A 22,416-nucleotide genomic window follows, 5' to 3' on the forward strand; every position below is an offset into this window, starting at 1 on the left:
CAAGTTTGTAAAAGGATCCAACAGGCGGCTGCGGGACTCCATGGGAAGGTGTGCTCCCTTCCTGATTTCAGCCTGGAAAAGATCAGGACTTCCAGGGTGACCCCACTTCCCCCTTCTCCGGTTCTGGTTGTCACCCCCGCCCCTCTGAAAGCCTGCCTGTGGGGGGGACTGCTGTCTGTGGGGTCAGGGAGGGAAATCATCCGGAGGCGTCCCCCCCCCTGTGGTTGTCTCAGTTGGATTATTCCACAAGAGGCTTGGGAGGCAGAGAGGGGAGAAGGAGCAGAATAAAGTGGAGCGCGGAGGGGCTGAGTCTGCAGAGCTGAGTAATGTTGGGGAAGGCAGGCAGGAGGAGAAGACTATAAATCAGAGAAGGGGGGAAGAGGACAAACCGGCACCGACAACACACCGGCACCGAGCACGCACCGACACCGAGGACCACGAGGACACTGTGCCCGGGAGCGGAGGACGGGCGCTGGGGACACACGCCGGGCTTGCTGCATGCGCACACGGCGGAGATCACCGGGACTTGTGTGTATTGCAATGAGAAGATCCTGATCGGAATGAGAAGATCCTGATCGGAATGAGAAGATCCTGATCGGAATGAGAAGATCCTGATCGGACACTGAGATCTGGGAGGGATCCACCTGCTTGGAGGGGATCGCAGTGTTGATGAGACCTCGGTGGAGAGCTGAGACTGGGGGGATGAGGCTGCCGCAGTGCTCCTGTCTGACACTACTGCTCCTCCTGTGTCTGCCAGGTGAGTGCAAGCTCCATGACTCATCCATGCCAATTGGCCTTCCTTTCCACCCACCTGCCCACCAGGATCGTGGTTGCTGATCGACTGCGCTGACTCAACCGTACCATGACTGACCAATTTATTCCTTCCATTCTGCTCCTGTTCATGTTATCTGGCTGTTGACTGTCTTGTATTTAAAGTCCATGACTCATCCATGCCAACTGGCCTTCCCTTCCACACACCTGGCCACCAGGATAGGTCCATAGAGTTTTTTTTTTGGTTCTTGATTGATAGCGCTGACCCAACCGTGCCACGACTGATTGTTTTATTCCATCAATTCTGTTTCTGTCTGTTGGTTAACTGGGTGTTGACTGTCTTGTATTTAAAGTCCATGACTCATCCATGCCAACTGGCTTTTCCTTCTATTAAGCCACCAGATCTTTTTGGTTGGCCTTGAATGTCTTCCCGATCGATAACTCTGACCCAACCGTGCCATGACTGACTATTTTATTCTGTCCATTTAGCACCTGTCCATGGTTAATTGGCTATTGTCTGTATTGACTCATCCATGCCAACTGGCCTTCTCTTTCACCTGGCCACCAGATTTTTTTTTTTTTTGGCCTTGAACATCGTCCTGATCTATAGTGCTTTTTACACCTGGCCACCGGAAGTCTTCTTGATTAACAGTGCTGACCAAAACGATACCACGACTGACCATTTTATTCCATCCCATCAGCACCTGTCCATGGTTAACTAGCTGTTGACCGTCTTGTATTTAAAGTCCATGACGCATCCCTGCCAGCTGGTTTTCCTTCCAAAGTTGGTCCCTGGCTACCAGAAGTGCCCCTTTTCAGATTTAAATTTTTTTTTTTTTTTTGGTTGACCTTTGGAGGTCAACGGTGCTGGCCCAACCATACTGTGATTGACCATTCAATTCTGCCCATGGTTAACTGGCTGTTGTCCATCTTGTATTTAAAGCCCATGAATCATCCATGCCAACTGACCTTGTTTCCACCTGGCCACCAGAATCAACCCCATGCGCAAATTTCTGTAAGTCTTCCTGATTGAAGGTGCTGACCTAAACTGTACCCCGACTGACCATTTTATTTCATCCCATCAGCGCCTGTCCTTGGTTAACTGGCTTTTGACCATCTTGTATTTAAAACTCATGGCACATCCATGCCAGCTGGCATTCCCTTCCACCAGGCCACCAGGTTTGACCCTAGGCAGATTTTTTTTTTTAAGTCCTCCTGATTTTATTTTTTTGGGCGGACCTTGGAGGTCACCGACGCTGACCCAACCATATTGTTGTTGACCATTTTATTCTGCCCATTCAGCACCTGTTCATGTTTAGCTGGCTGTTGACTGTCTTGTATTTAAAGCCCATGACCCCCCCATGCCTACTTTCCTTCCCTATCAGGGTCAATCCCTGGCCACCAGAATTGACCCCATGCAGATCTTTGGAAGCCTTTCTGATTTTTTTTTTTTTTTTTTTTTTTTTTGTAAGGTTGACCTTGGAAGTCCAACAGTGCTGACCCAACTGTACTGTTCTTGACTATTTTACTCTATCCATTTAGCAACTGTCCAAGGTCAGCTTGCTGTTGACCATCTTGTACTTAAAGTCCATGACTCATCCATGCCAATTGGCCTTTCCTTCCAGGGACAGTCCCTACCCACCAGGATTGACCCCCCCCCCCATGCAGAAATCTTCTTGATTGACAGCGCTGACCCAACTGTAACATGATTGACAATGTTTTAGTTCTGTCCATGGCCAGATTGCTGTTGAGTGTCTCGTATTTAAAGTTCAATGAAAATGGGTTACCCTCTTGATGACGTTGGTGACACTTGAAATTAGGATTTGGAGTGGATGAAGTTAACGGCCGTGGACCAACACTTGTTGTTGAATCAAATTCCTCCTGATTGACAGCACTGACCCAACAGTATCATGATTTACCATTTTATTTTTTCGATAGACATTTTTCTGTTTGACTGTCTTGTATTTATGGTCCAATGGAACCATGAGGCCCTCTCATACTGCAGATGCTGTTGCCTTAGTGATGCTGCATCCCTGGGCCCATTTATATGGGTACATAGATGTGCTGTATTTTGTGGCATTAGGCAGGGGTTTGTCTTGCACCAACGGGTTCAAGACAACCCTCCTGCCTAATACAAAATACAGCACATCTATGCACTTTATACTTTAATAAAATTAGGGTTTGCAGTGGATGCCATTGATTGACAGCACTGACCCAACTGTATCATGAGTGACCATTTTATTCTGTCTATGATCAGCTTGCTGTTGACCATCTTGTTAATGGAAATAGATGGCCTTCTTGATGTTATTGATGCATGAAATTATGATCTGGAGTGGATGGAGTTAACAGCCATTGACCAACACTTGTTAATGGAAGTCTTCCTGAAACATAGTACTGACCCAACCGTACCATGATTGACCATTTTCATCTGTCAATAGTCAGTCCACCTACTGTTTAACATCTTGTATTTGAGGTACAGCGGAATTAAGTGGGCTTTTTGGACAGCCTTTGAAGATGTTGGGTCGGTGACCTTGCGTCTCTGTGTCAATTCAGATCTATGCAAGTGCGTTTGAGGTGGGAGTGTTTTGTATAGTTAGGCAGGTGGATTGTCGGGCATCAATGTGCGATTTTTGTACATTGTCCAGCGTTATTACCCTTAAAATTTGGAGTGGATGGAGTGAACAGCCAATGACCAACACTTGTTAATAAATGGAAGACTTCCTTAAAGTCAGCACTGACCCAACTATACCATGATTTACTGTACCATGATTTTAATCTTTTGATATCATCTTGTTTGTTGATCGTCTTGTATTTATGCGCCAATGAAAATCTGTCCCTCGCAGACAATGTTTAGGGTGTTGTTGGCTCATTGATGTTGCATATTTTGTAGCCTTACAGGTGCATTCCCTTCTACGTTGACATGCGTTATAGAAGATTGGGTTTGGTGTGGATTGAATCTGGCTTTCTTCCTGATTTACAGCACTGACCCAATCATACCATGACTTATATTTTTTTTTATTCTGTCAATTCAGTGCCTGTTGATAGTAATCTTGCTGCTTGTAAACCGTCTTGTAATTTTAAAGTACAGTGGAAATACGTAGCCCCTTTGGACAGTCTTGGCTCAGTAGTGTAAAGCCCCGTACACACGTACTGGTCGTCGGCCGAACGATCGACCGTCTTTTGTCCAGGGCTGTCCTGTCTGTTGAAAACTGCTAAAGACTGCACACGAATTTTGTCGGCCAACAACAGCCGACTGCAGAAGTGATGTCATGTGATGGTTAACTTTCCTTGTCTTTTTTCTTTTCTGAGCATGCCCAGTCTTGCTAATCTGCTGTCTGTCGGCCGAAATCTGTACTGACTGGTGAACAATCGGCCGTTCTGGTGTTGGCCAACAAAAATTTTAATGCCTGCACACCCGATTCTGTTCGGCCGAAAATGCGCTGCCGGCAGCATCATACTAACAAGCCTACAATCGGCCGATCGGTCAGCGGCCGAATATTTACGGCCGACAATTGGTAAGTGTGTACGGGGCTTTATGTTCCTGGCCCCATTAGATCTATTCAAGTTGCAAAGAGGTGACATGTTTTGTACAGCATTAGGCAGGTAGATTGACATGCAGCATTGTGCATTTCCGTACAGCATTGACATACATTACTGGCATATTTCTCTATTGTGTTTTTGAAATTTAGGATTTAAATGACAGCATGGAGTTACAAACCATTGATAAAGGCTTGATAGTAAATACCTGTGGCCATTTTGGACACAATTGTGTGGTGACCTTGAGTCCTTGGAAAACATTAAGGACCCATTTATTAGTATATTAGTATTGTTTTGACGTGCATTGCCAGTACATTTTAAAGTTAGGATTTGGAGTGCATGGGGTTAACAGCCATTGACCAGGACTTGTTAATACCTGTTGCCAACTCCTCCAAACACATATAACATGCATTGCTGTTGACATCTATGGGCTTCTTGATGCACAAAAATGAAGAAAAAAAAATGCTGTGTTGTATTTTACAAGAGCAATGAGAGGGGAATTGACAATATTTTTATCACCGAGAAGTTGGACACGTGTTTTTAACGTGTTGCAACATGTAAATAGTTACCTAAAAAGCTTTGGCGGCTGTGTTGACTGTCTCAAGAGACCACTTTCAATGTTGTCGGTCTTCAAGTCGTCGGGTTTGGGGGGGTGGTGTGTGGGAGGGGAGCTGTGTTTTGTCTCTTCAACTGGTCAAGAACACAATTTTGCACATATACTTAAGCCCCGTACACAGGTACCGAATGTCGGCCGAACGATCGGCCGTCTTTTGTCTGGTGTTGTCCTGTCGGCTGAAAAGTGCAAAAGACTGCACATGAATTGTCGGCCAACAACAGCCGACTGCAGAAGTGATGTCATGTGATGGTTAACTTTCCGTGTGTTTTTTCTTTTCTGAGCATGCCCAGTCTTGCTCATCTGCTGTTTGTCGGCCAAATTCTGTACTGACTGGCGAACAATCGGCTGTTCTGGTGACAGCCAACAAAAATTTTTATAGCCTGCACACCCAATTCTGTTCGGCCGAAAAGTCGCTGTCGGTTGTCGGAAGCATCATACTAACAAGCCGACAATCGGCCGATCGTTCGGCGGCCGAATATTTACGGCCGACAATCGATACGTGTGTACGGGGCTTTAGACTAATAGGAAACTTGCAAAATTGCTACAGGGATATTTCTAGGGACAAACCTTTAGATTCCAGGGCTGTCCCTGGTATCTGAGCCTGCTGTCTAGTATACCATCTTCTTCTGTCATATATATATATAATATTATCCTCATGGGATTGGCAACCCAAGAAAACAATGACCCTCTGAGATTCAAATATTGAAAACCTGGATTCCATGGAAATCCAGAACAGTTGTCAGCTATGTCTTATTGCATCAAAAATTGTGAAAAAAGGAAACTCGGACTTTGCAGGCACTGGGTATCAGAAGATCACATACTTTATTTTACAATGCATTTAAAAAACATCAAAAAACGAGAATCCCATATGAGGGGAATATGAGATACAGGATTGGTAGGGAAATAATTTACATTGGTGGTAATGATACACATTAATACAGTCACAATAATAAGCCAGTAGTATTGATACTTCACATCGGGACGATCATGGCCACAGGTGACAGGGAACGGTGCTGTCGTCCTGGGGGGATTGAACAATGTGTGTTAGCAGTAGATCATACGGTATCGTTGAACCATATTGCTCGACATGTTTTGCCTTTATGCTTCCTCTCGCAGTTAATGGATCAATATTCTGTAGAGTTCAGTAGGCAGTGATGGTACAAGTAAAAGGTATAACAAATACCCGACAGGAAGGATATATGAAGGATCAGATTTGTCACTTGGGTGGTTGTATAGGTAAACACGCAACCCGGTGTTCCGTGAGAATTACCTACCCGTGAGAAAAACCTACCCTCGTCACTTCCGGTTGCACGGCACTGTATGTAATTCGGCGTTTACATTAAAACAGCTGGGCTGCAATACGAGTGATCTCCACTCCTGTCCCTGTCACTTCCCTCATCTCGGCTAGTAAATATAAAAGCGGCGGCGGGTTTATGAGAACATAAATCACGGAGGCAAGACCTGCTTTTATATTTACTAACCAAGATCAGGGGAGTGACAGGGACAGGAGCGGAGATGACTCCTATTGCAGCACAATTGTTTTAATGTAAGCGTGGCGGGGGTAGGTTTTTTTCACGGACACCGTGATAATTTCCTACTAGTGCGCATGCGCACTAGTCAGGCCCTCAGCTCTTTCATTAGGTATCCGGGGCTGTGAGCATGCGCAGTGCTGCGCTGCTCAGCTGTTCCTGGCCGGAAGTGACGAGGGTAGGTTTTTCTCACGGGGTAGGTAATTCTCACGTTACACCAGCGTTAAAAATCAACACAAGTTGGTAGACGCCTCAATTGATGTGCCAATAGAGCATATCTGTAAAGAGTAAGATAGTCATACACATAACAAGTATCTGTATTCACAAATGCCTTGTAAGGCCAGAGGGATATCCCTTAACATACACCCAATCCCACAGCATACATCCTCCCTGGATGGGGGGTAGCCACCATATGTCTTATTGCGCATTCGAGAACCCCTTTTTCGTAGGTATGTAGGATCTTCTACATCTAGTAGTATATTTATTTATGATTCTATGTCCAAGTGCCATCATACTATAGGCACAAAACTGTTTGCATGTGAACCTTGCATATAGATCTTTGCCCTAATAAGCCCATACGGGTCACCTGATTGATACAAGCTGTTTTGCACATGTGACTTATTTTAGAATGTCATATATAAACGTTGGTGTGTAGGAATCCTAGGCCTTTTATAAGAAAAGGACTCCTTCACATTTAAAATGCCATTCATCCCTGATTCACAACTATACAGTGAAGCTCTCTAGTGGCACTTTTCCACTGCAAGTACCGGCTCGGCCCTGCTTGGCCCGGTTTGCTTTTCCACTGCTGGTACCGCATGGTACGGTGTTGGAACGGTTCGGTACGGTACGGTATGGTTTGCCTTTCCACTAAAGTAGTACTAAAGTTAAGTGGGTGGGATAACAACGGGGTGGGGGGTATTCTCTGACCAATCAGTGGCTAGTAGTGACTGCATGCAAAGGATTGTGGGATATGGTACCAGTTTGGTACCTGTTGGAACCACAATCGAGTAGGTACTGTTTTTTCAGTGCCGTACTGTTCGGTTCCATGCAGTGGAAAAGCGCCACCATACCGTACCGTACCAAACCATTCCTACACTATACCATGCGGTACCAGCAGTGGAAAAGCACAAAAGCGCGCCGAACCGTTCGGTTCCATGCAGTGGAAAAGCGCCATAGGTTATTTTGATAGGACTTGTTGCTTAATGTGTGATAAAGGCCCATTGAAATATTAAATGCGCAAAACAGAATCTTGTGAGCCCATTTATTCGATGACTCAATGCATGTGCACCTAATGTGTGTTTTTAAGGCAGCCAATAAAATCAATAGACTTTGGACGCACCAAAATGTCCCAAAATGTTTGCTGCTATGCACTAGAACTTTGTGTCATGCATTGCAATGCCTTAGTGTGTTGTGGTGCTAGTCATAATGTATGGCATGACAACACATCAATGCATGTAATGTGCGATTCACTACATATAAACCACACATGGATGTAAATCAGCCCTAACATTTCTTTACTTTGCATAATGCATAAATTAAGCTTAAGCAGAGCTGATAACTCGTGTTACTGCATGTGCATAGATACGGAAGCAGATCTAAGGTGTCGGTAGCCACCAAGAATGACTGGCTTTTTGGCAGATGACTCTTTTTGCGCATCATTGTAATGTGCCTTGTGATTTAGCTGATGATCTCCTTGAGCCCTGCATGGACCAACCCTCATCTGATCGAAGGTGATGATCGCTTTTGGTCTTGTAGCTGTCCCCAAGGCCTGAACTGCACAGACCTTTTTTTTTTAATTGCTCAGTAGCTGGAGATTAACTGCATCGGCAATGCTGTGACATTTGTTAGCAAGGGGTTAATATCAAGCGATGAGAAGAGAACTGGTGTAGTTCAGTCCTTACTGCACATCAATGCTGACGGCTCCATGATATTGACCGTGATAGATGACGATTTTTTTTTTTTTTTTTTTACAGTGCTGTATGTAATGCGATCGTCTGCTCAGTGTGTTTTGTAGGATCTTACTTGTTGCTTTGTGTAATGCGGCCTTTATATTCTTTGTACGATGACTTTGTATGTCCCTGTTGCATTCACTAAGCTAGAGGACTATATGACCTTATGTTATCTGCTGTGGTTAGGACCGTATGTCCATGCTCAAGCCACTAAAATGATTCTCTGGCATAAAGATGGGAAAAGACTGTATGCCAGAACTGTCCTTGCTGTGGATGAGGACTGTATGACCTTGTGTTATCTCTTGTGGTTAGGATTGTACGTCTATGTTCTAGCCACCAAAAAGATCCTCTGGTCTGGTGTAAGCATGGAAAGGACAATGTGCCATCAGCTGTCTCTATTGTGGATGAGTACTTTATGACCTTACATTATCTATTGTAGTTAGAAATGTATGTTCTTGTACTATTCAATACAGAGAAGGATTGTATGCCATGAACTGTCCCTGCATTGGGCAAGGACTTGATGACTTTACATTATCTGAGGTTAAAGTAGAACCTCACTCTCAATCAACATTGACTATTTTTAATCCTTAGGCCCCTTTCACACAGGCGGACCGTTCAGATCCGCCTGTCTGTTTTTTTGGCGGATCTGAACGGTCCCCCATGCATCTCTATGGGGCATCGGATGTCAGCGGAGACATGTCCGCTGACATCCGATCCGTCAAATCTGGACGGATGGAAACCCTATTTTCCATCTGTCGATCGGATCGGATGAGAACTGACCGACGGTCCGTTCCCATCCGATTCCCCCATAGAGATCTATGGGGCTGTGACAGCTGTGTCTCCGCACACAGTGCGGAGAACAGCTGTCATTCTCCTGCTCAGCGGGGGATCGGCGGATCGATCCCCTGCTGAGAAAAGCGGAGTCCATTTTGACGGACTCATAGTGTGAAAGGAGCCTTATGCTGCTAACTAATACGTAGGAAAGTATATCCTATTTATTTGTTATTTTTTTTTCAGTGGCTTTCTGGTTTCCATGCCTAGGCAAATGATGTCCCATATCCCAGGAGTCTTCGGGGGGGGGGGGGGCTGAGGGGATTTCTCAGCTAAGCACACCCTCCTGCCAGCATGCCTGAGCTAAGGCTAGATGGATTTAACTACTTGCCGACCGCCGCAAGTAAATTTACTGCGGCGGTCAGCCCCGGCCAGGCAGAGTGACGTTAATTAACGTCACTCGTCTGTCACTCCTTTTAGAGCCAATAGCGGGCGCGCGCCCGCCTCGGCTCGTTCACAGAGGAGTGCGGGCATGTGACCGGCGGACCCGATGTCTGCCGGTCACAGTACGATCGCCGGTACAGCGGGAGAAAGGCAGAGCGGCTTATGTAAACAAGCCGCCTGTCATTCTCCCCTGTGTAAAAATGAAGATCAGACGGTTCTACTATGTAGAACCGTTGATCTTTGTTTTTACACTAGGAGACATGTCCCTGCACAGTAAGAATCACGCCCCTAGGACACACTTAACCCCTCCCTGTCCAATAAAGTTAACCCCTTCCCTGCCAGTGTCATTTTTGCAGTAACAGTGCATATATATAGCACTGATTACTGCAGTAATGTCACTGGTACCCCCAAAAATGTCAGTCAAGGGTCCGATCTGTCCGCCGCAATGTCGCAGTGCCGCAAAAAAAATCGCAGATCGCCGCCATTACTCGTTAAAACACCAAAAATGACAAAAATCTTTCCCTTTGTTAGTAAACGCGATAACTTTTGCGCAAACCAATCAAAATACGCTTTTTGCGATTATTTTTTTTTTTTTTTTTTTACCAAACCTATGTAGCGTAAAACAATTTGGCCGAAAATGTTAAAAAATTTTGATTTTTACATTTTTTTTTTTTTTTTTTTTGGGGGGGAATTTCATATAAAAAAAAAAGTGAAAAATATTGTTATTTTTGCAAAAATTACGCTCTTTTTTTTTTTTTTTTGTTTATAGCGCATGATCAAAAAATCGCACAGGTGATCAAATACCACCAAAAGAAAGCTCTGTTTGTGGGGAAAAAAAGGACGTCAAATTAGTTTGGGTACAGCGTCGCATGACCGCGCAATTGTCCGTTAAAGTTACGCAGTAAAAAATCGCAAAAAACCCCCTGGTCAGGAAGGGGGTAAAATCTTCCCGGGCTTAAGTGGTTAAGGAAGTAGTTGCTTCATGAACCATCTGCCCTTACTCCAGATGGCCGCAGCCAGAAATGCTGGGGGGGGGGGGGGGGGGTGTTTTTTTTTTTCAGTGATTTTGCAGCTAAATAAAGCATGGAGATTTGGATGAATGGGGGAGTTTACTTTGAATAGTAAAAATTAAATAAATGGTGTTTTTGGTTTTCAGTGCTCAGCTCAGCTACTTTTCTTAACCTGTTTTGCCCAGGGGAACCCTTGACATAATTTCCCGAACTCGGGGAACTAAAGCTAAACCCAATTTATCAGGGGTCAGTCTGAAGAAAACCTCATACAGTGGTGGTCAGAATTCCACTCTATCCAAAAAGATCATTGTGGTCATGCTGTTGGCACTGCTAGGTGATGTTGGACCTAAAACTATCCAGGCACCATTAGGTGGGAGGTCATTTGACCACAGCTCAAGGAACCCTGGTTGAGAATGGCTGGTCTGTGCACTATGCACTAGAAAGAATAAGGATTGTATGCTGTGGACGAGGACTATGTGACCTTACATTATCTGTTGTGGTTAGGACTATTTCTGGGCATTTTTCATTAGGAGCCTGTTGTAAGAACTGTATCCCATGAACTGTCCCTGCTGTTGTATCCAGTGCTAGATTAGAATTGAGCTTTGATACTTAATTATTTATTGGGACTAAACTTTATGGTTTACTAGGTGCCCATTGTATATTAATATTGTGACTTTGTTGCGGGTTTTTTGTTACCCCTCTGAAGTGAATATTGTATCTAATGCAACTGAAGACTGATACTGTTTGCATTATGAGCAGCTTATCTTTTCCCTTGCATGGTCGGTTAGCAGCTGTTCTTTAGTACTGGAGTCATTATGCATATAAAGGAAATCTGTACAGCGAAAAATATGGAGGACGATGCCGTTGTTGCCCTACAGAGAATCGGAATTGCCTGGCTGTTACTTGCTTGACATATGTGAGTCAATGACCAAAAACCGAGCAAGCGGTAAGTCGGGGTGATGTTAGGAATCCTGACTTGCATACTTGTACTGGGTCGATGTTTTAGGTCGTGTTCACACTTATGCGAATTGGAGACGGGTTTTCCTGCATCCAATTTGCATGACAGGAGACTGACTGGCTCCCAATAGAGTTGGTTTACACATCTCTTGGGCAGCCGCGGTCTGCACTGGAAAAGGGTCCTGTGCATCTTTTGGCTCCATTTTCAGGTCTTGGACCTGAAACAGTGAACAGGGACGCCCCAGACCCCCTGCTGTGAGCCGTGGCTGCATCAAGTGTGAACCCAGCCTTAGAGCCTGTGCACACCATGTAGGTTGAGCTGCGCTTTTTTTTGTTGTTTTCTTCTGCACACCACCACATATGTATGGTGTGAATAGTTGTTTTCTATGTGTCCTGTTCACACCATACATGTGCAGAAAATGCGGCTCAGGGCCCATTCACCCCAGATGCAGTGGGATGCAGCAGGATACATTTTTACTGCACCTCAACTACATATACTGTCTAAAATCCAGGTTGTCCTATGTGCATAGTCAAGTGCAGTGTAAAAAGAAAATTACAGCAAGCTGCATTTTTCTGGACTGCAGATGCACAGAAACACATGCAGGTAAATGTACGAAAATGCACGACTCAGTGCACCAAAAACCCAAAGAGGAAGGAAGTAACCTCAAAGGAAATGCAAGCTTAGGAAAAATGCACTGTGTGTGTGTGTGTGTGTGTGTGTGTGTGTGTGTGTGTGTGTGTGTGTGTGTGTATATATAATATAGTGTGTGTGTGTGTCACTGAACATGCAAAATGGCCCAGTAAACGTGCAGGTTCTGGTGTGCATGGGTCCTTTGTGGACGTGATGTGAACAAACCATTAGAGAGCATTGAAGGCAGTGGATCAACTGACCAGACAAGCACCTTGTGTTTTTGGGTGGCGAGGACATCATTGGCCTTTTTAAAGGGGCTCTCCATTTTTAAACTTTTTATTAAAATATTGATATTGAGGGAAATGATCCATGAGTATAAATAAGTGTTAACCTCCTGGGAGATGACCTTGCCATGGCTCTTGGACGTTGGCATGCTTCCTGACCAATTCAGAGAGTTTTGGTGAATATTACTTTTATGTGCGTCAAGGCCACAGTTTGACCAGTCCTGGTGTTCTGGTAGCCAATTAATGGCCAGAGACTCTTGTATAACAGAGTTGTCAGTAATTCTGCAAACCAAACACAAGATTCGCTCTGGATTCCTGTAACTTCCAAAGTTGAACTTGCATCCTGCCAGAGTAATGATGACCTGGAGGCTTAGTGCCCGCTCAGCTTTTTAGCTACCTGATAGCCAAGGGCCCAGTGGGCTTCAGAACTTATAGAGCAATGCCAGCCAAAAAAGCCAAATAGTTAAAAAAATCTTTACCCTTCTGCCACTTTACTCTTTACCAGACTGCGTGGAGAGAGTCCTTAATTGTTGCAGTTAATGGCAAGAAAGCCCATTGGACCTCCTTTTTAAAGTGGAGAAGTCAAGCATATGTGTCTGGGTAGAGAACCCCTTCATTAAACAGATACCTCTTTGATTTTTTATTTTTTTGTCTATAAAGAAGAGCCCCTTCAAGGGCTAGACAGGGTGCCCAGCAGGTTTGTGGACATTTTCTTATTTGCCCCACCTTGTGGTGATTCTAATTCTTGAACCTATAGGTTCGGTACTAATTCACATTACAAAATGGCTACAATTGTATTTTTGTAACAGGCCCACTTTAATTTTTAGAATACTGTGGATTGATCATGAAGGCCTTGCTGTGAGTCGATGAAGAAAATGCTTCTTTTTGTCAAGTCAATAAGCTGCACACTGATAAGGAAATGGCCAGCAGAATGTTTGCTGCATGTTGAATTGACTGCCCTTTGACAACCTTGCAAATTCCCTAGCTTGTATCCACAGATCATTTGAAATGGACAGCCACAGAGTCTGTGGAATTGGTGAAATTGATAAGAGTGACACCCACATCACCCAGGCATATAAAAGGGACACACTGGGGTTGATTGACTAAAGGCAAATAGAATGTTTACTTTACAGGGGAAGTTGCACTTTACAGGGGAAGTTGCACTTTGCAAGGGAATTATAACCAGAGCTTAGTGATTGAGGTGATGCTCCCCTGACTTCCATCATCCAACTATGTGTAAGCAAAAAGGCTCTAGATAATACCTGCATTGGTTATTGAAATGAGAAAAAGAGAAGAGGTGCGGGGCATAGTGATGGATATAGACTTTATCTTTTTTTTGGATGGGGTACGTGTTTGTAAAGCACTCAGAGTTCTGGTAAAATTTAGGCATGTGCACATTTAGAGTGTTTTGTGGTCTTTTAAAATTGCCTGGAAAAAACTTAACGTGGTAAAACTAAACTTCAGTCAATCTGTGGTTGCAGGAAAGAAATTTGCACCATCTATGGCCTGCCTATTGCAAAGCAACTGATGAAGCCACCATTGACTTTCTTTAGCATTTTTTTTTTTTTTTGGTAGACCTTAAATGATGATCCGAAACCGTACAAGATGTGTAAGTCAAGTAGGGGAGAAAGGTGGTAGAAGGTGGAGGAAGAGACCACCTTGGGATCTTAATTTGGTGCTTTCAGCTCTACAGAAGCCTTCCATTGAAAATATTCGGGAGATTCCCCTGCTTACGCTAGACCCTAAACAGGGCACCTTTTGGGACATCACCTCTGCGCACAGGGTGTTGGAACTGGCGGCATTATCCTGTGATTCACAGGGGTAAGGTGGTTCTTCGACCCTGTCCGTCGTTCCTTCCAAAAGTTGTCTTTTGATTTTCATTTGAATGAAGGTATTGCGTTGCCTTCCCTGTGTCCCAGGCCTAAACATCCGAAGAAAATTGCTTTGCATGGTGTACCTGGCAGCTACAGCGTCTTTCAGGAGGTCAGACTCTTTGTGCATACGGATGGACCTCAAAGGGTTGTCCACTTCCTCTGCAACCATTTCCAGATGGATCAGACAGATGGTGGTTTAGGCCTATTCCATCAGGGGTCAGGTTCCTCCTTTCCCTGTCAAGGCGCACTCTACTAGGGCGCTTAGTGCCTCCTAGGCTTTCCGTTATCGGGCGTCAGTGACGCAGGTTTGCAAGGCGGCCACCTTGTCGTCAGTGCACACTTTTACAAAGTTTTAGTGGATGTGTTGCCATCTGCAGATGCTTCTTTTGGCCGCAAGGTTTTGCAGGCTACTGTTTAGTGGACCTGATCCTCTTTTGTGGGTGTATTGTTTTGTTAGGTGGACTACAAGTTGTTTGGTTGAGCTCCTGTTGCCTGGTTGGCTAATGTTTTAGCCTTGGGAATTGTTTTGTTCCCACTCAATGTTTAGCACTACTTTGGGACATCCCAATGGTTATGAATATCAGGAGCTGTGTCCGTCAATGAGCAAAAGCGAAAATGGGACTTTTGACTTACCGTAAAAATCCATTTCTCTTATGTTCATTGACAGGTGCAGCACCCAGCCCTCTGTGGAGTTTTTTAAGAGTTAATAATTCTCCTCACACTGCCTGAAGTAAAACTGAGTGGCTATAGCAGAGAGGAATTGTACACCCTAGGACTGCCGATTGATGTAACCAGAATTATTTTCTGCCTAGTGTCCTACTCCTGTGGGGGGCAGTATAACCCAATAGTTATGAATATCAGGAGCTGTGTTTGTCAATGAACATCAGAGAAATGGATTTTATGGTAAGTCAAAAATCCTATTTTTATTGTTTGGGCTTGTTCTAGTCTGAAACACTTCGGGACCATTTCTCTAACAGTGATGCTGTCATGTGTTTCAGGTAGTATGGGAGCCTTTTTCCATCGCAGCTGGATTGCATTAAATAAATGAAACAATCTGTGATAGCTGTAGGCAACAGCTCAGCTCAACTTATTTTAGGTTATCGTATAGATCTGCTTTAGATTTTGTAGCTCTACAGCAAAGCCGAACACCTTTGCTTGACCACAAAATATACATGATGAAAACCCCTAACGATAATTCAAGAGATAAAGGAAAGCTGAAACTCAATTTAGTGAGAGTTACAAGAGGACATGTAAAAAAATAAATAAAATAAAGGGCTTTACACATGGATACCTGCTTTAAATGTAGGTTTGAGACTGTGTGGGCTGAACGCCAAGTACATGCAAAGCAAAAACCTATTTTTTACTAGTTTGGTGTCCTTGGTGGGGAGATTCACCCTCACTATTTGTGCTGGTGACCATAGTCTCCAGTACAAAAAGTGATAGGCAAAACCAGGTTGTCACAGAAATGGGAGATGAAAATCTTCAAATGGGGATACCTGTTTTTTGGGGTTTGGGGCTCTGAGAGAGAAGGGATCTCCCTTCGAAACGTGTCAGCCATCTGGAAGGTCCTCTGGCTTGCCTGGAATAGTCTCGGTGACCTGGTTGCTTTTGTGGTTTCTATGGACCCCAATATGCTTTTATCATTGATTTATATATTTTTTTTTTTGAGTATATTTTTTTTACTTTTATATTTAAATACACTTCTTGGGTAATCAAGGCTGGTGCACCCTCTCCCTCCAGCTGTTTAAAGCTGGGCTTATACAGTATTGTTAGAATTTTTGCAGGTTTAGAGGATTGAGCCAAAATTCCAATAGTGGATGGCCCTGCTAACTTGACAGAAGTTTTATTACTCTCAACTTTTGTTGATTGGGCCAGGCTGAAGATTGTCGATACAAACAGCGCCTGCAGCCAGTGTTCAGGTACACTGATGCTAATGGCTGTCAGAATACAATAGCCTGGCGGAGAGATTCATCCATTCACACTGTGTGGATGGAGGAACTTGTCCGTTTTATCTAGCTGAGGAGACTGAATGAAAGAAATTGATTTGTACAGTATGTAATGACTTCTGGGAAGAAAAGTGAGCCAAACCTACAAGCAGGAAACAACCTTTCTGGGGGTGTGCACAGAGCGCCTCTAGGTTGCCATATTGCATTTTAACTCTACAGAAAATTACAGCATTGTTGATTCCTGTGGGGAGATCAAAACTCTGTTAGACCGATGGGTACGTTTTTTTCATAGGAAAGAATAAGACTGCTACGCATACACTATAGTACCAAAAGTATTGAACTCTTACGGCGCCAGCATACCAAGACATTTTGGACAATTTCATGCTCCCAACTTTGTAGGAACAGTTTGGGTATGGCCCCTTCCTGTTCAAACACGAATGCGCACCAGTGCACAAAGCAAAGTCCATAAAGACCTAGATGAGCGAGTCTGGGTGAAGAAACATGACTGGCCTGCACACAAAGTCCTGACCTCACAAATGCGCTTCTGGAAGAATGGTCAAACACTCCCATAGATGTACTCCTAAACCTTGTGGACAGCCTTCCCAGAAGAATTGAAGCTGTTAAAGCGGAGTTCCGACCTCGGGGGTGAAATTTAGATAAAAATACCCCCGCGACAGTCAGGGCTAGTACATTCCACAATGGATAGCCTCTGAACTGTCCTTGGTCGCACTTACCTTTTTAGAAGAAATACTTGCCTTTAAAATTTCTTCTCCAGCTCTGCCATCTCGGATGTGGGCAGCTGAAGCCAGCGCGTCCTCTTCTGTGTCCTCTTCCTTGTCCTCTTCTCCCAGAATGCCCTGCACTGGCCCCGTTTGTCACTTCCGGTGTGGGCGCGTCATCCCTCCACAGCTTCTGGGCATGCCCAGAAGCTGTTTAGCAGGGAATGAGGCGCCCGCACCGGAACTGACGATTGGGGCCGGTGCAGGCGCATTGATTCCTGGGAGCGATGACGTTCAGCTCCCAGGAATCCATGCAAGGAGGAAATGACGGCACGGGCCGCGGCCACAGAGGGAGGAAGTGGAAGAAAGGGGAGTATATTTTCTTCAATAACAAGCTAAGTAAACAAAAAAAAATCTTAATTATCCATTTGTTTTTCAGGTGACCTAGAGCAAGCGAATTGCCCAAAATCGATTTTTGTTGATTTTTGAGGCCGTAACTCCGCTTTAAGGCTGCAAAGGTTGGACCACCTCAATATTGAAGCATACAGACTAAGACTGGTTCACACTGGTGCGATATAATCTCTGTCTTTGAGAGCACATGTCACGTGACGTGTATAAATCAGATTCCCTATGAGAGCTGTCTTATCTGGTCTCACATTGGAAAAGGTTCCTGCACCACTTTTGCTCCGATTTTCAGCCTGTTGAATCTTATTAAATTGAGATCAGCATCTTAACTGATCCAACTTGTGACGTGTGATTTGTGTTCAGAGGCAATGTTAGCACTGCAAAATATATTGGGGGGGGGAACAAATCCATACCAGACCTAAGTTGCTCTCATCTCAAGTCCGATCCTGTTCATTAAAGTCTGACCGATGTTGCAGGGCTAAGTCGGATCGGAAGTTGTGGGACTTTCATGTCGGAGCAGTGTGAACCCAGCCTTATGGTGAGTGTCGGTGCTCCATTTTTGGCATCCTTTTTCAAAAAATGTCTTCTGTGGTGCAAATTTTTCTCAGCGTCTTCATAACAGAAGTAGCAAAGGATCTGTAATACTGTACATCTTTTCAAAGCAGCATTTTTTAAATTATCTATATTTTTAACAGTGCTGGAGTTTCACGTCAACACTTCTTTATAAACCGTACAGATTACCAGTGGAAGAAAGAGCTAAGAGTTTGTTAATGCGATGGGTGTATAGATAACCACATTAAATGTCCATGATCCATGTCAGCTGGCTAATTACCCTGTTTTATAATTGATGCGAAGATTTGGAAGGCGCTTTAGTCTTGGTGAGCTGTGAAAACCTCTCTAATTGACCAGATTTGGCCGCAAAGTTCAGTACAATCCCTGGGGAAGCTTGGCAAAGCTAGCATTTGGGAATACCCCAAACCAATATATTCCATTCATATGCAAACCAGGCACATTCTCATGTGTACTAATTGGTTATTCCTCAAATCTGGATGCCCCGAGGGTTGGGAACTGGTGATGCTGTGCTGTTTTAGGAGAGCTGAGGCTGTTTTTAATCCATTCAGTGCCCGAGGGGAGGTATGCAGTAAATCCAGCTGAGGAACAACGGGTTAAAGGACCACAGTCTTTTCTCTGTGTGACAGGAGGGTGCAGCCCCCCCCTGCGAAAACTGGTGCATAGCAAAAACTTAACATGAGCTCAGATGGTTGAGTTGCTTCGATTGACAGCCATATTCTGACAAGAACGCTATTGAAAGCTGACTGACACAGTGGAACATCCGAGATGAAATTTAAAGGACAAGTATACTTCTAATGAGGGGGTTCATAATGCACATGTTATGAGAAAAAAGCAGCCATGCATTGAAAAGTCCCCAGCACCACCATAGGCTAGTTTTTTTTGGCATCCCCAAAATCCATAGATGTCGTTTTCACTACCATACATTGCATTTTGCAAGTGGCGCACTGTGCAGCCTTGTACAAAGTTTGTGTCTGCTTTATCAGGAGCTTTTAGCGCTGCGTTGCAAGCCAGTACCCGTGATTCCCATTTTATATAACTTTGCGCAGCCTATATTGCTTAAGTTTTGTTGTCCTTGAAGGCAAATGGCAGTTTTCTTTTTCTGTGGTTACAGGACAGAAAGACAGCTTAAGCCCCGTACACACGTAGCGATCATCGGCCGAACGATCGGACATCTTTTGTCCAGGGCTGTCCTGTCGGTTGAAAATTGCAAAAGACTGCACACGAATTTTGTCGGCCAACAGCCGACTGCTAAAGTGATGTCATGTGATGGTTAACTTTCCTGGTCTTTTTTTCTTTTCTGAGCATGCCCAGTCTTGCAAATCAGCTGATTGTCAGCCGAATTCTGTACTGACTGGCGAACAATCGGCCGTTCTGGTGACGGCCAACAAAAATTTTAAAGTCTGCCCGCCAGATTCTGTTCGGCCGAAAATGCCCTGTCGGAAGCATCATACTAATAAGCCTACAATCGGGCGATCGGTCGGCGGCTGAATATTTACGGCCGACAATCGGTACGTGTGTACGGGGCTTAAGGGTTGAAAATGTATCCTATTGCTTCGGTATTTACTTTGTGTTGTGGTGGTGTGTGTTGGTCCTTCTTCTTCTTTTTTTTTTTTTTTATTTAAAAAAAAAAAAAAAACACTTGAGCTAGGGATTCTGGGAGAAAAATCGGTGTCCAATGGTTCCTGAATGTGTAAAAAGCTTATGTACCCCCCACCGCACATTCTGGTTTAATCTACCAGCCTTGCGTCACTACAGGGCACAGTAATGATGGCTGGCAGGAGAAACCACAATACACGCATGAAAGTGCCATAGCTTTTTAAAAAAAGCAAAGTGTGAACTTGCTTTTGTGTGGAGAGGTGATCATATATTTTTTTTTTTGTATAATCTTTTATGGATATTTTAAGAATATTTTAGAAACCTGCCACTGCCAACATAGCATGTGGCAGACAACTGGAAGAAAGAATTGCCAAATGAAAGTTACCCCAGGTATCCCAAAAAAGAACTATTTGAGAGTCGCAACATCCCATTCTCTGGTTAGTAGAAGAATATTAAGATGGCTGTTGATCGAGCAATGGCATCGACAAGGACAGTAAACCCAATCCTGTATGGTCAATAACTCTACAAGAAGCCAGCAGCAACACATACAGTAGGTTTCTCTTGCTTACCAGAGCTCATTGCTCCCATGGCCGCACCCAACTGGTGGAAAGGCACATAAAAGCTACAGGGTGGGAAGCATGACCCCCAATGAGATTGATCATTTTCATGATCTGGGTACTTCCGACATAGACTTCCTGCTTAAAGTGTGGTGGATATCCCCAATGGGGAGAAAAAAAAAACTCAAACAAACCAATGCCTCGTTTCCACTGAGCGGATCGGTTCGGGTCGGTTCGGTACGGTACGCTAATTTGAGTGTTTCCATTATGAAAGTGGCCCATACAACCGAACCAAACCGCACCATTCCTGGTCCTGCTTCAGATGTAGGGCCATAGGAAATGGTACGGTACGGTTAGGGCGGAGCTACTGGCGTCACACGATAGAGTCCTCTGATTGGCGGACAGGAAACCATCAATGCTCACATCAAATGAAAGAGCAAAACAAACCCCTCATTTGGTGTAAACCCCGCATGGTCCCTGGTGGCCCGACTTGCAGTGGAAACGCTCACCTGAATAGACCGGACCATTCTAACCCTTCCAAACTGTACCGACCCGAACCGTTCCGCTCAGTGGAAACGAGGCACAAAGTCACCTTCATAAATCACAGATCAGGATGAGATCTAATAAGGTCCATGGAGACCATTATCCTGCTCTTTCCTGGAGTGTCAGTATTGGAAATGGCAAAAATGGCTAGGTGTAAAAGGGTTTACAAAGATGAGCACAAGCAAGTGTGGGGGGGGGGGGGGTGGGGGTAAAGGGGAGAGGAAGCATTTGAAGTCATCATTTGCAGACAACCTTGGTACTTCAGATGTGGGGAAACTACAAATCCCATCATCTTTAAATGCTTCATGAGGTTTGAAGTTTCACTACAGCTGGATGCCGAGGTTGCCTACCTCTGCTTTAACGTGATTATAGCACTGCATTTTGAGCTTTGGTAAGAGCAGACCAATTTACCTGTTTCCAGGGCCATCTTTAATATTGATTGGACCCTGGGCAAATATTTTCTTGGGCCCTCCAAAATCCATTTATTACCTATTTGCAGGCAGTGGGGGCTCAAGGGGGGATCTGCTTTGGGCCCCACAACAATGACTGGGCCCAGGGCAGCTGCCCCTTTTGCCCTGTGTTAAAGACGGCCCTGCCTGTTTCACCATCCCTTTGAGTAGCTAAGCCTGCTAAAGAATCCTTATCTAGCACACTTCTAGGTGTGTTGGGTGCTTGATTCCCCCATTGTGCTGTGGTTCCACCAATTGGCTGATGTGTCACAATGTGTTTTTTAGTTGTTGGATGGTTGGTGGAGCCATAGAACATATCTGTGTGTTGAACACACACACCTGGATGCTGAAGGTTCTTTGGCCAGATTAATTCTTTAGCAGATTCAAGAAGATATGAAGTTGGAACCATGGGCAATGGAACAGGCACATTTAAAATGCCTATATACTGAATTTTTCCTTGAGCTCTGGATGGCTGTGTCAGCACCACCTAGATCAACAAAAGGTGATTAAAAAAAACTCAAGAGTCTGGTACAGTGACTTTATCTGAAGCGTGTATTCTAACAGCAGTGGGTACAGTGGCTCAATCAGCTCATAATAGCTGTCATTGCAGATACCTCAATCTATTCTGGTTAATGTGGATAGTGGAAATTATTTAATTTTTTTACATAGTTGGTGAGGTTGCATAAAGACATCAGTCTATCCAGTTCACCGGTGTGGGTGTAAGTATGCATTTATGTCTCTAGCACTTCCTTATATCCCTGTAAACCTGGTCACGATAAGATGCCTACTGTTGTTTTTTTTTTTTTTTTTTTTAATTTATATATATTTTTTTAACTTATTAACCCTTCCTGCTGACACCACTGATTGTGGAAGGGGGCTCCACAACTCTTACAATTCTAACAGTAAAGAACCCCTTACGCTGTTTAAGGTTAAACAGCTTCTTGTTCAACTTCATGGAGTGACCCAAAACTGGACATTTTTCTCCCTATGCTAATTTTGATCAGCCCACATGTTTTTTGCAAGCCTTTAACGGGTTGTAAAGGTTTGTTATTTTAAAGCGAAGTTCCGGTCTCAAATTTTTTTAAGATAAAAAATACCCCTGGGACAGTCAGGGCTAGTGCATTTAAGCAATGATAGCCTCTGAACTGTCCCCTGTTTCAATTACCTTTTAGAAGAAATACTTGCCTTGAAAATGTCTTGTCCAGCGCTGCCATCTCAGGTGTGGGCAGCTGAAGCCGGAGCGTCCTCTTCGGTG

At 44.3% G+C, this 22,416-nt stretch overlaps 1 protein-coding gene across 2 annotated transcripts in view; it reads left to right on the plus strand.

Annotated features, from left to right (window-relative positions):
- The first annotated feature begins 438 nt into the window (after positions 1-438).
- Positions 439-22,416, plus strand: part of LRP4 (LDL receptor related protein 4) — a 181,305-nt gene continuing 159,327 nt past the window's right edge. Inside the window, exons 1-2 of one of the 2 annotated variants that reach the window (XM_082271113.1) lie at positions 439-539; positions 580-757. In XM_082271113.1, coding sequence (XP_082127239.1) covers positions 670-757 — 88 coding nt within the window. In that variant the 5' untranslated portion in view covers positions 439-539; positions 580-669. Of the gene's footprint in view, positions 758-22,416 lie in introns of both variants that reach the window. The other variant, XM_082271114.1, reaches the window with a different exon arrangement.

This window comes from Pelophylax lessonae, assembly GCF_965119305.1.
Source record: "Pelophylax lessonae genome assembly, chromosome: 10".
Taxonomy (NCBI): domain Eukaryota; kingdom Metazoa; phylum Chordata; class Amphibia; order Anura; family Ranidae; genus Pelophylax; species Pelophylax lessonae.